Source organism: Orcinus orca, chromosome 10 (assembly GCF_937001465.1).
Source record: "Orcinus orca chromosome 10, mOrcOrc1.1, whole genome shotgun sequence".
In the NCBI taxonomy this organism is placed as follows: domain Eukaryota; kingdom Metazoa; phylum Chordata; class Mammalia; order Artiodactyla; family Delphinidae; genus Orcinus; species Orcinus orca.
Window position 1 is genome coordinate 2144202 of NC_064568.1, and position 17523 is coordinate 2161724.

At 43.1% G+C, this 17523-nt stretch overlaps 1 protein-coding gene across 1 annotated transcript in view; it reads left to right on the forward strand.

Annotated features, from left to right (window-relative positions):
* Nucleotides 1-17523, forward strand: part of CFAP92 (cilia and flagella associated protein 92 (putative)) — a 173343-nt gene that overhangs the window by 64103 nt on the left and 91717 nt on the right. The window contains exon 20 of the mRNA XM_049693712.1: nucleotides 3504-4408. Within this exon, the coding sequence (XP_049549669.1) occupies nucleotides 3504-4408 (905 nt within the window). The remainder of the gene's footprint in view (nucleotides 1-3503; nucleotides 4409-17523) is intronic.

Consider the following 17523-nt stretch of genomic DNA (forward strand, 5'->3'; position numbering starts at 1 on the left):
TTGCGGTGGCTTCTCTTGTTGCAGACTGTAGGCTTCAGTAGTTGTGGCTCACGGGTTCCAGAGCGCAGGTTCAGTAGTTGTGGCACACGGGCTTAGTTGCTCCGTGGCATGTGGGATCTTCCCGGACCAGGGCCCGAACCCGTGTTCCCTGCATTGGCAGGCGGATTCCTAACCACTGCACCACCAGAGAAGTTCTCAACTGAGTACTTAGTTTTCCTGTTGTTGAGTTGAGAGTTTTTAAATCTATTCTGGATACAAGTCCGCTTTTGGATATATTCTTTGCAGATATTTTCTCCCAGTCTATAGTCTGCCTTTTTATTCTCTTATTTTAATTTTGATGAAGTCCAAATTATACATTTTTGTCTTCTGTGGATTGTGTTTTTGTGTCACATCTAAGAACTCTTTGCCTAACCCCTGGTGACAGGGGTTTTCTTCTATGTTTATAGTTTTACATTTGGATCTATAATCAATTTTGAGTTAATTTATGTATAAGGTTTAAGTTAATGTTCATTTTTTTTTGCAAACACATGACTAATTCTTCCAGCACCATTTGTGGAAAAGACTTTTTTTTTCCATTGAATTTCTTTTGCATTTCTGACAAAAATCAGTTGACTGTACTGGTAGAGGTCTATTTCTGGATCCTTTATTCTTCTTTTTCAAAATTGTGTTAGCTCTTCCAGTTTCTTTGCCCTTTCATATAAATTTTATTTATTTATTTATTTTTTTCATATAAATTTTAGAATCAGCTTGTCTCCATCTACAAAAACTTGTGCTAGGATTTTGCCTGGCTTTGCACTAAATCCATAGATCAGTCTGGGGAGAACTGACGTCTTACTGTGTTGAGACTTCCAACCCCTGAATTCAGCGTGCCTCTCCATTAGTTTAGGTCTCCTCTTTTCTCTCTCATCAGTGTTTTGAAGCTCTCAGGACCCTTTATTCATTTGCCTGCACAACAAACTAACAGCCTCCCGCCAAGCAGTAGGGGAGGGGAGGGCACTTGGGCCGGCTGGCTTCTCGGGACTCGCAACAGTTCCCTTGCTGGGCTCTTTGCTGTGACCCCCAGATCCAGAGATGCTGGGTCCTGCCAGTTCCTAAGTCTTTTGAGGATTTTGCAGAGAATGTGGCTGGTTCTCAGCTTCTCCATTACATGCTTGGGGTTTGGCTTCCTCACCTGTGCTGTGTCTGCACCACTTGCTCGTCCCTGTCCCAGCGCTCATGCTGGCTTCTCTTCTCTTCTCCTTGTCCTTGTATGTTTATGTCTTAAAAAAAAATTCCCTGTGGTTTTAGAGGGGTTCGGTGAGGGGTGTAACCAGATGTATGTGTTCAGTCTGCCACTTGAACTGCATGACGTGATGTTTAGTTCATGTCCCCAGTGGGCTGAAGTCGCCTGCACAAGGGACCATGGTGTCAGCGTCCCCAGCGCCTAGCCCGGGGCCTGGTACAAACAGGAGCTCAGTGACCATCATTCGAGCATGAGCGCCAAGGAACAGGACATTTTGATACACTGTTTGTATCACAGTTCATCTGTTCAAAGAGGATTCCCCTCACTCAGATTTTCAGTTGCCTGCCCAGCTGCTGCCACTGCACAGATTACAGGTTGGGAACTTGAACTTGCCAGAGGGCAGGTCCAGGAGAGAAAAGCAATAGGGAGTTTCCTTCCACTCTCTCTGTCTCATAGGGTTCCCACACCCCATTCCTTGGAACAGAAAGAGAGCTCTGTCTCTCCATGCCTGGTGCATAATTCTGGGATTCAGGCTTCCTTTGCGTCTAGTCTGGGACATGCAGGAAGAGAATAAAACCCAGGAAACTCACTGGGTTTGGTCTCTTTCTCCAATCTGCCCACTGCCTTTTACTTTTCAGAAGGTGTTCTCTGCATCTCTGTAGGGTTTTTTTTCCTCTAATATTTATTTATTTATTTATTTATTTATTTAGGCTGTGCCAGATCTTAGTTGCAGCACATGGGACCTTCGTTGTGGCATGCAGGCTGCTTAGTTGCGGCATGCGGACTCTTAGTTGAAGCATGCCTTCTGTTGTATTCAGTGGGAGGTGCAGGGTGGGTGTGCTTATTCCGTTTAACCAGATTTGAAAGCTCCTCTTTTATTTTTCTTTAGAATATCTATTCTTTTTATTGATATATTGTGGATACGAGTCCTTTGTCAGATATGTATGCATTGTACATACTTTCTGCCCATCTGGAGCTTGACTTTAATTTTCTTAATAGTGTCTTTGATGAAGTCCATCTTATCAACTTCTGTTATGATTAGTGCTTTTTGTGTCATATCAAATAAATCTTTTTTCCACCCCAAGTTTATGAAGATACTACCCTGTGTTTTCTTCTAGGAGAGGTATGATTTTAGCTTTTATGTTTAGGTCTATGATTCCTCAAGAATTAATTGCATTTTCCTAACCATAAAAATAGTGTATTTCTTCCTTTAGATTTCTTTAATTTTTCTCTGCAGTGTTTTGTAGTTTTCAGTGTACAGGTCTTCCACATCTTTCATTTCTTCCTAAGCATTTTATGTCTTGATGCTGTTGTAGGTGATATTTTAAAATTTTCAGTTTTAGAATTTTCATTGCCAGTAAATAGAATTATGATAGTTTTGACCTTGATGATATACTTTTACTTTTTAAAAACCAAACAAATAGATTTATTTTATGTACCTGATCATTCTAATACCTGTGCCTTTGTACATCTGGTTTTGCTAGTGGTACCTTTTTCCCTTAGGTGTTTTGTGATTTTTACTATGATCCCATGTCTGATGGAACTTTCTCTGTGGGAATTCTTTGAGGCCTAGGTTGGAAGTGGATTTCTCCAGAAGGTTTTCTTAATTATTTCTGCCAGGTACCCGGGAGCCCTACCAACCCAGGATTATTTTTAAATAAAATTTCAGCATCAGTGGTAAAAGAAATAGTAAGATAAATAGTACCCTTGGAGTATGCATTCGAACCACACACTTGTGTAACGGTGAGCTTCTGATGATAAAGTTGTAGCATGCGCAAGGTTTCCTGTTTCTGTCCCGACACAGCCCTGCCCCCCGCCTCCAGCTCAGCCTGCGAGTCCTCTTAAACCCAGACCCAAGTTCTGCTTGGTCACTTTATATGCTAAAGGTGAGCCGTGCCAGCCCTCCAGATGCGTGTCTGGGAAACACGGATTCTCTGTTCTAAAAGCCACTCCTCTCCACACTTTCTGTGCCCAGCCATGGGACGGGAAGAAGGCGCAGGGCCTGTCCTCGTGGCACTGGCCATCCGGGGGAAGTAGTTGCTTCAGCTGCCAGCTCAGCGCCGTACACGTGGCTCTCGGGCCTCACAGTGGCCTTGGAGAGTGGGCTCTGTCCTTGGGGTTTGTGAATGAGGAACCACAGGCCGCAGGGGCTGCAGGGGCTGCCGGGCGTGAGCCTGGGGCCGGGATTTGAGCCGCTGGGTGGGGGCCACCTGGAGAGGAGGGGGGCCGGCAGAGGGTGCCCGCGGCTGCACCCATGACCGCCGCTCCTGCTCTCTCGCAGCGGCTGTGCACCCCCGTGTACTGCAGGTACCAGTTCTACAGGACCCCAGTGCACAGGACTGAGGGCCAGCCCCATGGGACCCACGTCTACTTCCAGGATATCAACGTCATCTTCCTTGGGGCCATGCACCCCAGCGACCTGAGGGAATACCTGGAGGGCCCCCCGATGGTGGTGGAAGTTCATGACCGGGACCGCAAGTCAGAGGGGTATTCCCGCAAGCCCGCCCTGTTTGGGGAGGACCCGCTGGATTCATACCTCAACCTCCAGACCCTAATTTCCCCGAAAGAGACGGAGAACAACCCCTTTGAAACCCAGGATAAGATGTGGGACCCTTACGGGGTTGCCCAGGTCAGCTTTGCCGACCTCCTCCTTGGCCAGAAGTACTTGAACCTGGTTGTCCCCGTCCACAGCTGCGAGCCCAAGGCCACGCGCCTCGGCCATGACAGCAGGAGCAGGAAGGTGGTGGGGTTGCGGGTGCCCGGAGACGGCCTGCGGCACAGCCCGATGCCCCCGGGCGACTACCTGGAGGCCAGCTGCCTGCTGAAGCTGCGGGCGGGCGTGGCGGTGCCGCTGTGGGCCGGGACCGAGGCCCTGGACGCCCACCCCACGGCCTCCCAGTTTGGCCGCGTCATCTTCGTGTTCACCTCCAGTAAGCTCTCACTCCTGCACGGCCTGCTGCAGGACGTCGCCGTGATCAACGCCGGGGCCCTGGGCCTGGACTCCTGCCCCGTGGAGGATATCCAGCAGATCCTGTCCGCCTTGAAGATGCCGGCGAAGATCCAGGAGCGGCCGGACCTGGACGTGCTCACTGGCTTCCACCTGCTGGACGGGCGGGGCCACCTCCTCATCCTGGAGGGCTTGGCCGACCGGGGCCTGAGGCGGCTGTGGGAGAGCCACCAGAGCCGGTAGGTAGGTCTCCGCGTTTCTGGGTGGGGAGGGGTGGCCAAGCTCAGGTTCTGTGACGCCGACTGTGGGAGGGACCTGTTGATTTGGTGCCTCTCGGGGTTCGTATAAGGCACTTCTCAGAGCTCAGCAGCTGGGAGAGCCGCTTGCCTTTGGTTGAAGCGAAGACTTCATGGGTTTATGGAAGGGAGGCTGGTTCAGGAAACTGGGTCCTGCCTTCACACTCCCGAGGCGCCCCCCTGGCCAGCGGGGAGCAGAGTGTTCTGCCCGGCCCTGAGAGGGACACCACAAGGACACAGATGTCAGCTCGTCCCGAGGAGACAGGGCGGATTATTGTGAGGCTGGAGGGCTGCTTACGCTGCAGAAGTCCCCTTCCCTGGAGGCCAGGAGCCCCCGATGGCCGCCCCCTGGAGATGTTGCAGAGGCAACGGAAGTGTCCCCTTCTGGGCCGCAGCAGGTGGCCCCTCGTGGTCTTCCGTTCTTTAGTTGTGGTGATGGGATAACTCCCTTTTTCTTTCATGATTTGCAACTATCCTAGTTTGGATCAATAGGGCCTTCCTTCTCTGCTCTGGAGGCCCCCTATCTGTTCTCAGAGCTCAGATGCCCCATGACTCAGATGCTGACAACAGCAGGGTGTCCGGATGTTGACTGTGTCCACCCGGGGGGGGGCTGTCTTGATGTGCTGATGGCCAAGAGCACGGGGGCAGGGGAGGCGGGGAGGCCGCCTCGTGGCTGGTTATCCTCCCAGGAGGCCTGAAAGCATGCATACACACAAAAACGTGCACATGGATGTTCATAGCACCGTTATTTATAATAATCAGAAAGTGAAACGACTCAAATGTCCATCAGCTGATGAACAAAACATCCATACCATGGAATAATATTCAGCTGTCAAAAAGGAATGAAGTATTGATACAGATACTTCAACACGGATGAACCTTAAAAACGTTATGCTAGGGGACTTCCCTGGTGGCGCAGTGGGTAAGACTCATGCTCCCAATACAGAGGGCCCAGGTTTGATCCATGGTCCGGGAACTAGATCCCTCATGCATGCCACAACTAAGAGTTCGCATACCACAGCTAAGGAGCCGGTGAGCTGCAGCTAAGAAGCCCGCCTGCCGCAACTAAGGAGCCCGTGAGCCGCAACTAAGGAGCCTGCGAGCTGCAACTAAGGAGCCCGCCTGCCTCAACTGAGACGTGGCTCAACCAAAACAAACAAACAAACAAAAACTCATTATGCTAAGTGACCTGGAGGGCATTGTGCTAAGTGAGAGAAGTCAGACAGAGAAAGACAAACACTGTGTGTTATCACCTACATGTGGAATCTAAAAAATAAACTAGTGAATACAACAAAAAAGAAACAGACTCACAGAGAGGACAAACTAGTGGTTACCAGTGGGGAGAGGGAAGGGGGGAGGGGCAAGATAGGGGTAGGGGAGGAAGAGGTACAGACTATTGCATATAAAATAAATAAGCTACAAAGATCTATTGTACAGCACAGTGTAATATTTTGTAGTAACTATAAATGGAGCATAATCTATAAAAATTTTGAATCAGTATGTTGTACACCTAAAACTAATATTGTAATCAACTATGCCTCAATTAAAAATTATGCTAATAGGGACTTCCCTGGTGGCACAGTGGTTAAGAATCTGCCTGTCAGTGCAGGGGACGCAGGTTCAATCCCTGGTCCAGGAAGATCCCACATGTCGCACAGCAACTTAGCCCGTGCGCCACGACTACTGAAGCCCCCACGCCTAGAGCCCGTGCTCCGCAACAAGAGAAGCCACCACAGTGAGAAGCCCGCACACTACAAAGAAGAGTAGCCCCCGCTTGCTGCAACTAGAGAAAGCCAGCGTGCAGCAACAAAGACCCACCGCAGCCAAAAATAAATAAATAAATAAATTTAAAAGTTATGCTAATAAAAGGAGCCAGACATAAAAGGCTACTATTATATGATTCCATTCATATGAAATGTCTAGAATAGTCAAGTCCATAGAGATAGATCAGTGGTTTCCAAGGTCCGAGAGGAGGGATGCAGGAGAAGTGGGGAGTGATAAAAATGTTCTAGGATTAGACAGTGTTTGTGGTTGCACAACATTGGGAGTATACTAAAACCACTGAATTGTACACTTATTTTGGGGGGGTATACTATTTTATTCAAATTTAAATTTCACCATCAAATACTGAAGTATATGCTGGCCCTGTGTTTAGATTTTTGAAATAAAGGTGGACAGACAGATTTAAGGGTGCAATGTATTAAACACTGTACCATATATTAAACAATTAGAGAAAATCTAGGGGTGCTATAACTCTATATACCTTTGTACATTGAGTGGCGTTAAGTATAGGGACAAGCCCAGCACCTGGAGGAAGAGCCCATTGAGGACTGAACAGAGGCCCTTGGCTGCTGTCAGAATCTTCCCTTGACTTTCAACAAACCAAGGAGTCTGTCCGTCTACAGAAACCACCAAATCCGGGGCAAACAGCAACAGGATAAATGTTAAGGAATTGGCTCTTTCCAGTTAGGACTCCGGGGGCCGGTCTGAAGCACACGGGGCTGGCTAGAGCTGGGACGTGTTGCAGCTCAAGTCTGGGATCTGTAGGTCAGAGCAACAATCGATTCTAGAGACAGAATGGTGAGTGCATTCTGCAAAAGCCCCCAGGGTTTGCCGACAAGTTCCTAGGATGCTCTCCTCAAATGGCAGGAATTGGACACTTCAAAAGAGTGAACTTCACGGTGTGTAGGAAAGAACTTGGCCTTGCCCAAGAGAGGTCTGGCTTTTGCCCTTGGCTTCTGGGAGGTGATCTGTGTCATGCCTGATAGGAGGGTCTTTGGTTAGGTTGCGGGCTGACCACACTGGATCTTAGGCTGAAGCCTCACCAGAGAGTCACAGGATGGAGGTTGGTGGGGCTGGAAAGACCAGCGTTGTGACTTAGGGCAGGGGCTTTGGGTCATGCAGTGTCATGGGCACATTTTTGTGTGGATGCGTGCTTTCAGTTCTCCTGGGCAGATAACCAGCCACGAGGTAGCCTCCCCCTGCCCGCCACCCCCTGCTGTGCTCTTGGCCACCAGCACATCAAGACACGCCCCCTCCTGACATGGAGACTGAGATTGCTATGTGGGCCATCAATCAATCCATCATTAATGGAGCCCCAATAAAAACTCTGGACACCAAGGCTAGGGGGAGCTACTCTGTGTAGTGATTCTTTCATCATCTTAAAAATACCTTTTCCAAAGAAAAGTTTTGAATTTTGATAGCATCTATTGATTATTTTTTCTTTTATACACTATGCTTTTGGAGACATGTTTAAGAATTCTTCACAAAGCCTTAGGCCTTGAGTATTTTTTCTCTGTTTTCTTCTAAAAGATTCATGGTCTTATGGTTTACTTTTAAGTTTATGATTCGTTTTGAGTTAATTTTTGTATGAAGCGCAAGGTTTAGATTGAATTTTTCCCTTTTCTTAAAAAATCGAGGTATACTTTGCATGCAACAGTACGTTAGCTTTGGGTATACAACGTCATGATTCGATATTTGTATATGTTGTGAAATGGTCACCACAAGAAGTCTAGTTAACATCCATCATCGTACAAGTTACAGAATTTTTTGTGGTGAGAATGTTTACCGCCTACTCTCTTAGTCACTTTCAGATATGCAATACAGTGTCGCTAACTATAGTCACAGTGCTGTACATGACTAAATGGCCTTGTAACCTCTTGACCCCCTTCATCCATTTTGCTCACTCCACACACCCTGCCTCTGGGAGGGCAGCCACCAGTTTGTTCTCTGTGTCTGTGGGCTTCGGTTTTTCCTGTTTTGCTTCTGTTTTTAGATTGCACGTGTAAGTGAGACCATAAGGTACTTGTCTTTCTCTGAGTTGTTTCACTCAGTATGATGCCCTGGGGATGCATCCATGTTGTCCCTGCTGTCAAGATTCTCTTTTTTTCTGATGGAGTAACTTAGGTTGTTTGTGTATCTTGGCTATTGTAAATAATGCTGCATTGAACACGTGATGCAGATACCTGTTCGAATTAGTGTTTTTGTTTCCTTAGGGTGAAAACCCGGAAGTGAAACTGCTGGATCATATGGCAGTTCTATTTTTAACTTTTTGAGGAACCTCCAAAGTGTTTTCCATAGTAGCCATACCAGTTTATTAATACATCCTTACCCACAGCGCCTGTGGGTTTCCTGTACTCCACATCCTCACCAAAATTATTATTTCTTGTCTTTTTTATAATAGCCATTCTCAACAGGTATGAGGTAATGTTTCACTTTTGTTTCAATTTGCACTTCCATGATAATTAGTGACGTTGAGCATCTTTTCCTGTACCTGTTGGCCATCTGTTTGTCATCTTTGGTAAAATGTCTATTCAGATCTTCTGCCCACTTATTTATTTATTTTTCCTTTTCTGTGATTTTATTGACTTTAAAATTATTTTTTTATTGAAATATAGTTGATTTACAATGTGTTAATTTCTGCTGTACAGCAAAGTGATTCAGTTATACATACATACATATATATATATATATACACTTTATTTTTAGCACCTTCATTTCTTTGCTTTTTTTAAGTTTATTTATTTAGTTTTGGCTGCGTTGGGTCTTCGTTGCTGTGCACGGGCTTCTCATTGCAGTGGCTTCTCTTGTTGTGGAGCACAGGCTCTAGGCACTCAGGCTTTAGTAGCTGTGGCACGAGGGCTCAGTAGTTGTGGCTCGCAGGCTCTAGAGTGCAGGCTCAGTAGTTGTGGCGCATGGGCTTAGTTGCTCTGCGGCATGTGGGATCTTCCCAGACCAGGGCTCAAACCATGTCCCCTGCATTGGCAGGCGGAGTCTTAACTGCTGCGGCACCAGGCAAGTCCCCACACATTCTTATTTTTACATTCTTTTCCATTATGATTTATCATAGGATACTGGATATAGTTCCCTGTGCTATACAGTAGAACCTTGTTGTTTATCTATTCTATATATAATAGCTTACATCTGCTAATCCCAACCTCCCACTCATCCCTCTCCCATCCCCCTCTCCCTTGACAACCACAAGTCTGTTTTCTATGTCCATGAGTCTGTTTCTGTTTCGTAGATAAGTTCATTTGTGTTATATTTTAGATTCCATGTGTAAGTGATATCATATGGTATTTGTCTATTTCTTTTTTTAAAAATTTATTTATTTGGCCATGCTGGGTCTTAGTTGCGGCATGCGGGATCTTCAGTTGTGGCATGTGGGATCTTCATTTGTGGCATGTGGGATCTTTTAGTTGTGGCATGTGAGATCTTTAGTTGTGGCATGTGGGATCTAGTTCCCTGACCAGGGATCGAACCTGGGCCCCCTCCATTGGGAGCACACAGTCTTAGCCACTGGACCACCACGAAAGTCCCTATCTTTCTCTTTCTGACCTATTTCACTTTTTATGATAATCTCTACGTCCATCCATGTTGCTGCAAATGGCATTATTTCGTTTTTTTAATGGCTGAATAGTATCCCATTGTATATATGTACCATATCTTCTTTATCCAGTCATCTGTTGATAGACATTTAGGTTGTTTCCATGTATTGGGTATTATGAATAGTGCTGCTATGAACATAGGGGTGTATGTATATTTTTGGATTATAGTTTTGTCTGGATATATGCCCAAGAGTGGGATTGCAGGATCATCTGGTAGCTCTATTTTTAGTTTTCTGAGGAACCTTCATACTGTTTTCCATAGTGGCTGTACCAACTTACATTCCTACCAACAGTGCAAGCGGGTTCCCTTTTCTCCACACCCTCTCCAGCATTTTTTATTTGTAGACTTTTTAATGATGGCCGTTCTGACTGGCGTGAGATGGTACCTAGCTGAAGTTTTGATTTGCATTTCTCTAATAATTGGCGATGCTGAGCATCTTTTCATGTGCCTATTGGCCATCTGTATGTCTTTTTTGGAGAAATGTCTCTTTAGGTCTTCTGCCTATTTTTTGATTGGGTTGTTTGTTTTGTTGTTGTTGTGTTGTATTAGCTGTTTGTATATTTTGGAAATTAAGCCCTGTCAGTCACATTGTTTGCAAACATTTTCTCCCATTCTGTAGGTTGTCTTTTCATTTTGTTTATGGTTTCCTTTTCTCTGCAGAAGCGTGTAAGTTTGATTAGGTCCCATCTGTTTATTTTTGTTTTTATTTCTTTTGCATTGGGAGATTGACCTAAGAAAACACTGGTATGATTTATGTCAGAGAATGTTTTGCTTATGATCTCTTCTAGGAGTTTTATGGTGTCATGTCTTATGCTTAAGTTTTTAAGCCACTTTGAGTTTATTTTTGTGTATGGTGAGGGGGTGTGTTCTAACTTCATTGAGTTACATGCAGCCGTCCAACTTTCCCAACACCAGTTGCTGAAGAGACTGTCTTTTTTTCCCCGTTGTATATTCTGTTTTTAAAAAAAATTAATTAATTAATTTATTTATTTATCTTTGGTTGCATTGGGTCTTCTTTGCAGAGTGCGGGCTTTCTCTAGTTGCTGTGAGTGGGGGGCTACTCTTCGTTGTGGTGCGTGGGCTTCTCATTTTGGCAACTTCTCTTGTTGTAGAGCACGGGCTCTAGGTGCGCGGGCTTCAGTATTTGTGGCTCGCGGGCTCTAGAGCACAGGCTCAGTAGTTGCGGTGCATGGGCTTAGTTGCTCCATGGCATGTGGGATCTTCCCAGACCAGGGCTCACTGTGTCCCCTGCATTGGCAGGCGGGTTCTTAACCACTGCACCACCAGGGAAGTCCGTCCTGTTGTATATTCTCACCTCCTTTGTTTAAGATTAATTGACCATAGGTGTGTGGGTTTATTTCTGGGCTGTCTGTTCTGTTCCATTTGTCCATATGTCTGTTTTTGTGCCAGTACCATGTTGTTTTGATTACTGTAGCTTTGTAGTATTGTCTAAAGTCTGGGAGAATTATGCCTCCTGCTCTTTAAATTTTTTTTTCCCCCTCAGGATTGCTGTGGCAATTCTGGGTCTTCTATGGGTCCATATAAATTTTTGGATTCTTCTAATTCTGTGAAAAATGTCATGGGTAATCTGATAGGGATCACATTAAATCTGTAGATTGCTTTGGGTAGTATGTTCATTTAAATAATATTAATTATTCAAATCCAAGAGCATGGGATATCTTTCCATTTCTTTGAATCCTCTTCACTTACCTTTATTAATGTTTTATAGTTCTCAGCGTATAAATCTTTCACCTCCTTGGTGAGGTTTATTCCTATGTTATTTTTTGGGTTGCAATTTTATTTTATTTTATTTATTTTTATTTATTAGTTGACTATAGGTGCGTGGGTTTATCTCTAGGCTTTCTATCTTGTTCCATTGATCTGTGTTTCCATTTTTGTGCCAGCACCATATTATTTTGATTACTGTAGCTTTGTAGTATAGTCTGAAGTCAGGGAGTCTGATTCCTCCAGCTCCTTTTTTTTTTTTTTTTTTTTTTTGCGGTACGCGGGCCTCTCACTGCTGTGGCCTCTCCCGTTGCAGAGCACAGGCTCCGGACGCGCAGGCTCGGCGGCCATGGCTCACGGGCCCAGCCGCTCCGCGGCACGCGGGATCCTCCCGGACCGGGGCACGAACCCGTGTCCCCTGCATCGGCAGGCGGACTCTCAACCACTGCGCCACCAGGGAAGCCCTCCAGCTCCTTTTTTTCCCCTCAAGACTGCTTTGGCTCTTCGGGGTCTTTTGTGTCTCCATACAAATTTTAAGATGATTTGTTCTAGTTCCATAAAAAATACCATTGGTAATTTGACAGGGTTTGCATTGAATCTGTAGATTGCTTTGAGTAGTATAGTCATTTTCACAATATTCATTTTTCCAATCCAAGAACATGGTATATCTCTCCATCTGTTGCTATCACCTTTAATTTCTTCCATCAGTGTCTTATAGTTTTCTGCATACAGGTCATTTGTCTCCCTAGGTAGGTTTATTCCTAGATATTTTATTCTTTTTGTTGCAATGGTAAATGGGACTGTTTCCATAATTTCTCTTTCAGATTTTTCCTCATTAGTGTATAGGAATGCAAGAGATTTCTGTGCATTAATTTTGTATCCTGCCACTTTACCAAATTCATTGATTAGCTCTAGTAGTTTTCTGGTGGCATTTTTAGGATTCTCTATGTATAGTATCATGTCATCTGCAAACAGTGACAGTTTTACTTCTTCTTTTCCAATTTGTATTCCTCTTATTTCTTTTTCTTCTCTGATTGCCATGGCTAGGACTTCCAAAACTATGTTGAATAATAGTGGTGAGAGTGGACATCCTTGTCTCATTCCTGATCTTAGAGGAAATGCTTTCAGTTTTTCACCATTGAGAATGATGTTTGCTGTGGGTTTGTTGTATACGGCCTTTACTATGTTGAGGTAGGTTCCCTCTATGCCCACTTTCTGGAGGGTTTTTGTCATAAATCGGTGTTGAATTTTGTCAAAAGCTTTTTCTGCATCTATTGAGATGATCATCTGGTTTTTATTCTTCAATTTGTTAATATGGTGTATCACATTGATTGATTTGCATATATTGAAGAATCGTTGCATCCCTGAGATAAATCCCACTTGATCGTGGTGTATGATCCTTTTAGTGTGTTGTTGGATTCTGTTTGCTAGTATTTTGTTGAGGATTTTTGCATCTATATTCATCAGTGATATTGGTCTGTAATTTTCTTGTTTTGTAGTATCTTTCTCTGGTTTTGGTATCAGGGTGATGGTGGCCTCATAGAATGAGATTGGGAGTGTTCTTTCCTCTGCAATTTTTGGAAGAGTTTGAGAAGGATGAGTGTTAGCTCTTCTCTAAATGTTTGATAGAATTTAACTGTGAAGCCATCTGGTCCTGGACTTTTGTTTGTTGGAAGATTTTTAATCACAATTTCGATTTCATTACTTGTTGTTGGTCGTTCATATTTTCCTCCTTTTCATCCTGGTTCAGTCTTGGAAGGTTATCCCTTTCTAAGAATTTGTCCATTTCTTCCAGGTTGTCCATTTTATTGGCATAGAGTTGCTTGTAGTAGTCTCTTAGGATGCTTTGTATTTCTGCGATGTCTGTTGTAACTTCTCCTTTTTCATTTCTAATTTTATTGATTCGAGTCCTCTCCCTCTTTTTCTTGATGAGTCTGGCTAATGGTTTATCAATTTTGTTTATCTTCTCAAAGAACCAGCTTTTAGTTTTATTGATCTTTGCTATTGTTTTCTTTGTTTCTATTTCATTTATTTCTGCTCTGGTCTTTATGATTTCTTTCCTTCTGCTAACTTTGGGTTTTGTTTGTTCTTCTTTCTCTAGTTCCTTTAGGTGTAAGGTTAGATTGTTTACTTGAGATTTTTCTTGTTTCTTGAGGTAGGCTTTTATAGCTATAAACTTCCCTCTTAGAACTGCTTTTGCTGCATCCGATAGGTTTTGGATTGTTGTGTTTTCATTGTCATTTGTCTCTAGGTATTTTTTGATTTCCTCTTTGATTTCCTCAGTGATCTCTTGGTTACTTAGTAGTGTATTGTTTAGCCTCCACGTGTTTGTGTTTTTAACGTTTTTTTCCCTGTAACTCATTTCTAATCTCATAGTGTTGTGGTCAGAAAAGATGCTGGATATGATTTCAGTTTTCTTAAATTTCCTGAGGCTGGATTTGTGACCCAAGATATGGTCTATCCTGGAGAATGTTCCGTGCGCACTTGAGAAGAAAGTGTAATTTGCTGTTTTTGGATGGAATGTCCTATAAAAATCAATTAAATCTATCTGGTCTGTTGTGTCATTTAAAGCTTCTGTTTCCTTATTTATTTTCATTTTGGATGATCTGTCCATTGGTGTAAGTGAGGTGTTAAAGTCCCCCAGTATTATTGTGTTACTGTCGATTTCCTCGATTTATAGCTATTAGCTATATATATATATTTCCTCGATTTATATTCTGTCAATTTATAGCTGTTAGCAGTTGCCTTATGTATTGAGGTGCTTCTATATTGGGTGCATATATATTTATAATAGTTATATCTTCTTCTTAGATTGATCCCTTGATCATTATATAGTGTCCTTCCTTGTCTCTTGTAGCATTCTTTGTTTTAAAGTCTGTTTTATCTGATATGAGTATTGCTACTCCAGCTTTCTTTTGATCTCCATTTGCATGGAATATCTTTTTCCATCCCCTCACTTTCAGTCTGTATGTGTCCCTAGGTCTGAAGTGGGTCTCTTGTAGACAGCATATATATGGGTCTTGTTTTTGTATCCATTCAGCAAGCCTGTGTCTTTTGGTTGGAGCATTTAATTCATGTTTAAGGTAATTATCGATATGTATGTTCCTATGACCATTTTCTTAATTGTTAATGGGTTTGTTTTTGTAGATCCTTTTCTTCTCTTGGGTTTCTCACTTAGAGAAGTTCCTTTAGCATTTGTTGTAAAGCTGGTTTGGTGGTGCTGAATTCTCTGAGCTTTTGCTTGTCTGTAAAGCTTTTGATTTCTCCCTTGAATCTGAATGAGATCCTTGCCGGGTAGAGTAATCTTGGTTTGTAGGTTCTTCTGTTTCATCACTTTAAGTATATCATGCCACTCTCTTCTGGCTTGTTAGAGTTTCTGCTGAGAAATCAGTTGTTAACCTTATGGGAGTTCCCTTGTATGTCATTTTTCGTTTTTCCCTTGCTTTCCTTTTTTCTTCATCTTTAATTTTTGCCAATTTGATTACTGTGTGTCTCGGCATGTTTCTCCTTGGGTTTCTCCTGTATGGGACTCGCTGCGCTTCCTGGACTTGGGTGACTATTTCCTTTCCCATGTTAGGGAAGTTTTCAACTATAATCTCTTCAGTATTTTCTCTGGTCCTTTCTCTCTCTCTTCTCTTTCTGGGACCCCTATAAGGCGAATGTTGTTGCGTTTAATGTTGTCCCAGAGGTCTCTTAGGCTGTCTTCATTTCTTTTCATTCTTTTTTCTTTAGTCTGTTCTGCAGCAGTGAATTTCACTATTCTGTCTTCCAGGTCACTTATCCATTCTTCTGCCTCAGTTATTCTGCTATTGATTCCTTCTAGTGTAGTTTTCATTTCAGTTATTGTATCGTTCATCTCTGTTTGTTTGTTCTTTAATGCTTCTAGGTCTTTGTTCAACATTTCTTGCATCTTCTCAATCTCTGCCTCCATTCTTTTTCCGAGGTCCTGGATCATCTTCACTATTATGATTCTGAATTCTTTTTCTGAAAGGTTGCCTATCTCCACTTCATTTAGTTGTTTTTTTTTTGGGTTTTATCTTGTTCCTTCAATTGGTACATAGCCCTCTGCCTTTTCATCTTGTCTGTCTTTCTGTGAATGTGGTGTTTGTTCCACAGTCTGCAGGATTGTAGTTCTTCTTGCTTCTGCTCTGGTTTGCAATTTTAAAAGGTTTTTTTTTTTTTTTTTGCTGTATGCAGGCCTCTCACTGTTGTGGCCTCTCCCGTTGCGGAGCACAGGCTCCAGACGTGCAGGCTCAGAGGCCATGGCTCACAGGCCCAGCCCCTCTGCGGCATGTGGGATCTTCCCGGACTGGGGCATGAACCATGTCCCCTGCATCAGCAGGTGGACTCTCAACCACTGTGCCACCAGGGAAGCCCGCCACCAATTTCTGTATGTTAATCTTGTATCCTGCTACCTTGTTGAATTAATTTATCAGTTCTAGTTGTTTTTGTGTGGTGTCTTCAGGGTTTTCTATATATAGTGTCATATCATCTACATATAATGACCATTTTACCTCTTCCCTTCTAATTTGGATACCTTTAATTTCTTTCTCTCATCTGATTGCTGTGGTTAGGAATTTCAATAGTATGTTGAAGAGAAGTGGTGAGAGTGGGCATCCTTGTCTTGTTCCAGATTGTAGGGGAAGGCTTTCAGCTTTTCACTATTGAGCATTAAATTGGCTGTAGGTTTGTCATAAATAGCATTTACTATTTTGAGATATGTTCCCTCTATACCCACTGTGGTAAGAGTTTTTTTCGTGAATGGATGTTGAATTTTGTCAAATGCTTTTTCTGCATGTATTGAGATTATCATGTGGTTTTTGTCTTTTCTTTTGTTTATGTGGTGTTCTTGTCAAGGTATTTTTTGTCTTTTCTTTTGTTGTTGTGGTGTATCAGATTGATTGATTTGTGTATACTGAACCATCCTTGTGAACTTGGGATGAATCCCTCTTGGTCATGGTGTATGATCTTTTTTACGTGTTGTTAGATTTGGTTTGCAAATATTTTGTTGAGAATTTTTGCATCTATATTCATCAAAGATATTGGCCTGTAATTTTCTTTTTTTGGTGGTTTCTTTGTCTGGTTTTGGTATCAGGGTGATTGTGGTTTCACAGAATGTCTTTGGGAGTGTTCCCTCCTCTTCAATCTTTTGGAAGAGTTTGAGAAGAATCTGTGTAAGTTCTTCTTTGTATGTTTGGTAGAATTCGCCTGTGAAGCCATGTGATCCTGGACTTCTTTTTGTAGGAAGTTTTTTATTACAGGTTTGATTTCACTTCTAGTGATTGGTCTGTAGAAATTATCTATTTCTTCTTGATTCAATTTTGGTGGGCTGTATGTTTCTAGACAATTCCATTTCTTCTAGGTTGTCAAATTTGTTGGTATATAATTGTTCATAGTATTCTCTCATGGTGTTTTGTATTTCTATGGTATCAGTTGAGATTTTTCCTTTTTCTTTTCTTATTTTGTTTATTTGGATTCTCTCTCTTCTTGGTGAGCCTGGCTATAGGTTTGTCAATTTTGTTTACCCCTTCAAAGAACCAGCTTTTGGTTTTGTTGATTTTTTTCTATTTTTTAAAAAAATCTCTACTTTATTTCCTCCCTGATCTCTATTATTTCCTTCCTTCTGCTGACTTTAGGTTTTGTTTGTTCATCTTTGTCTAATTCTTTTAGGTGGTAGGTTAGGTTGTTCATTTGAGATTTTTCTTGTTTTTGATGAAGGCCTGTATTGCTATGAACTTTCCACTAAGAACTGCTTTTGCTGTGTCCCATAGATTTTGTATGGTTGTGTTTTCATTGTCCAGGAAGGTGGTGGCTGGGGCTCTCGCCCACTCCTGGCGCCTGGGCAGGTGCGTCAGTGGCCCATGACCAGTCTTGTTCAGGAGGGAGTTGGTGGAGGCTCACAACCACTCCTGCGTTCTGGGCAGGAGTTGGTGCAGTCCCTCAAC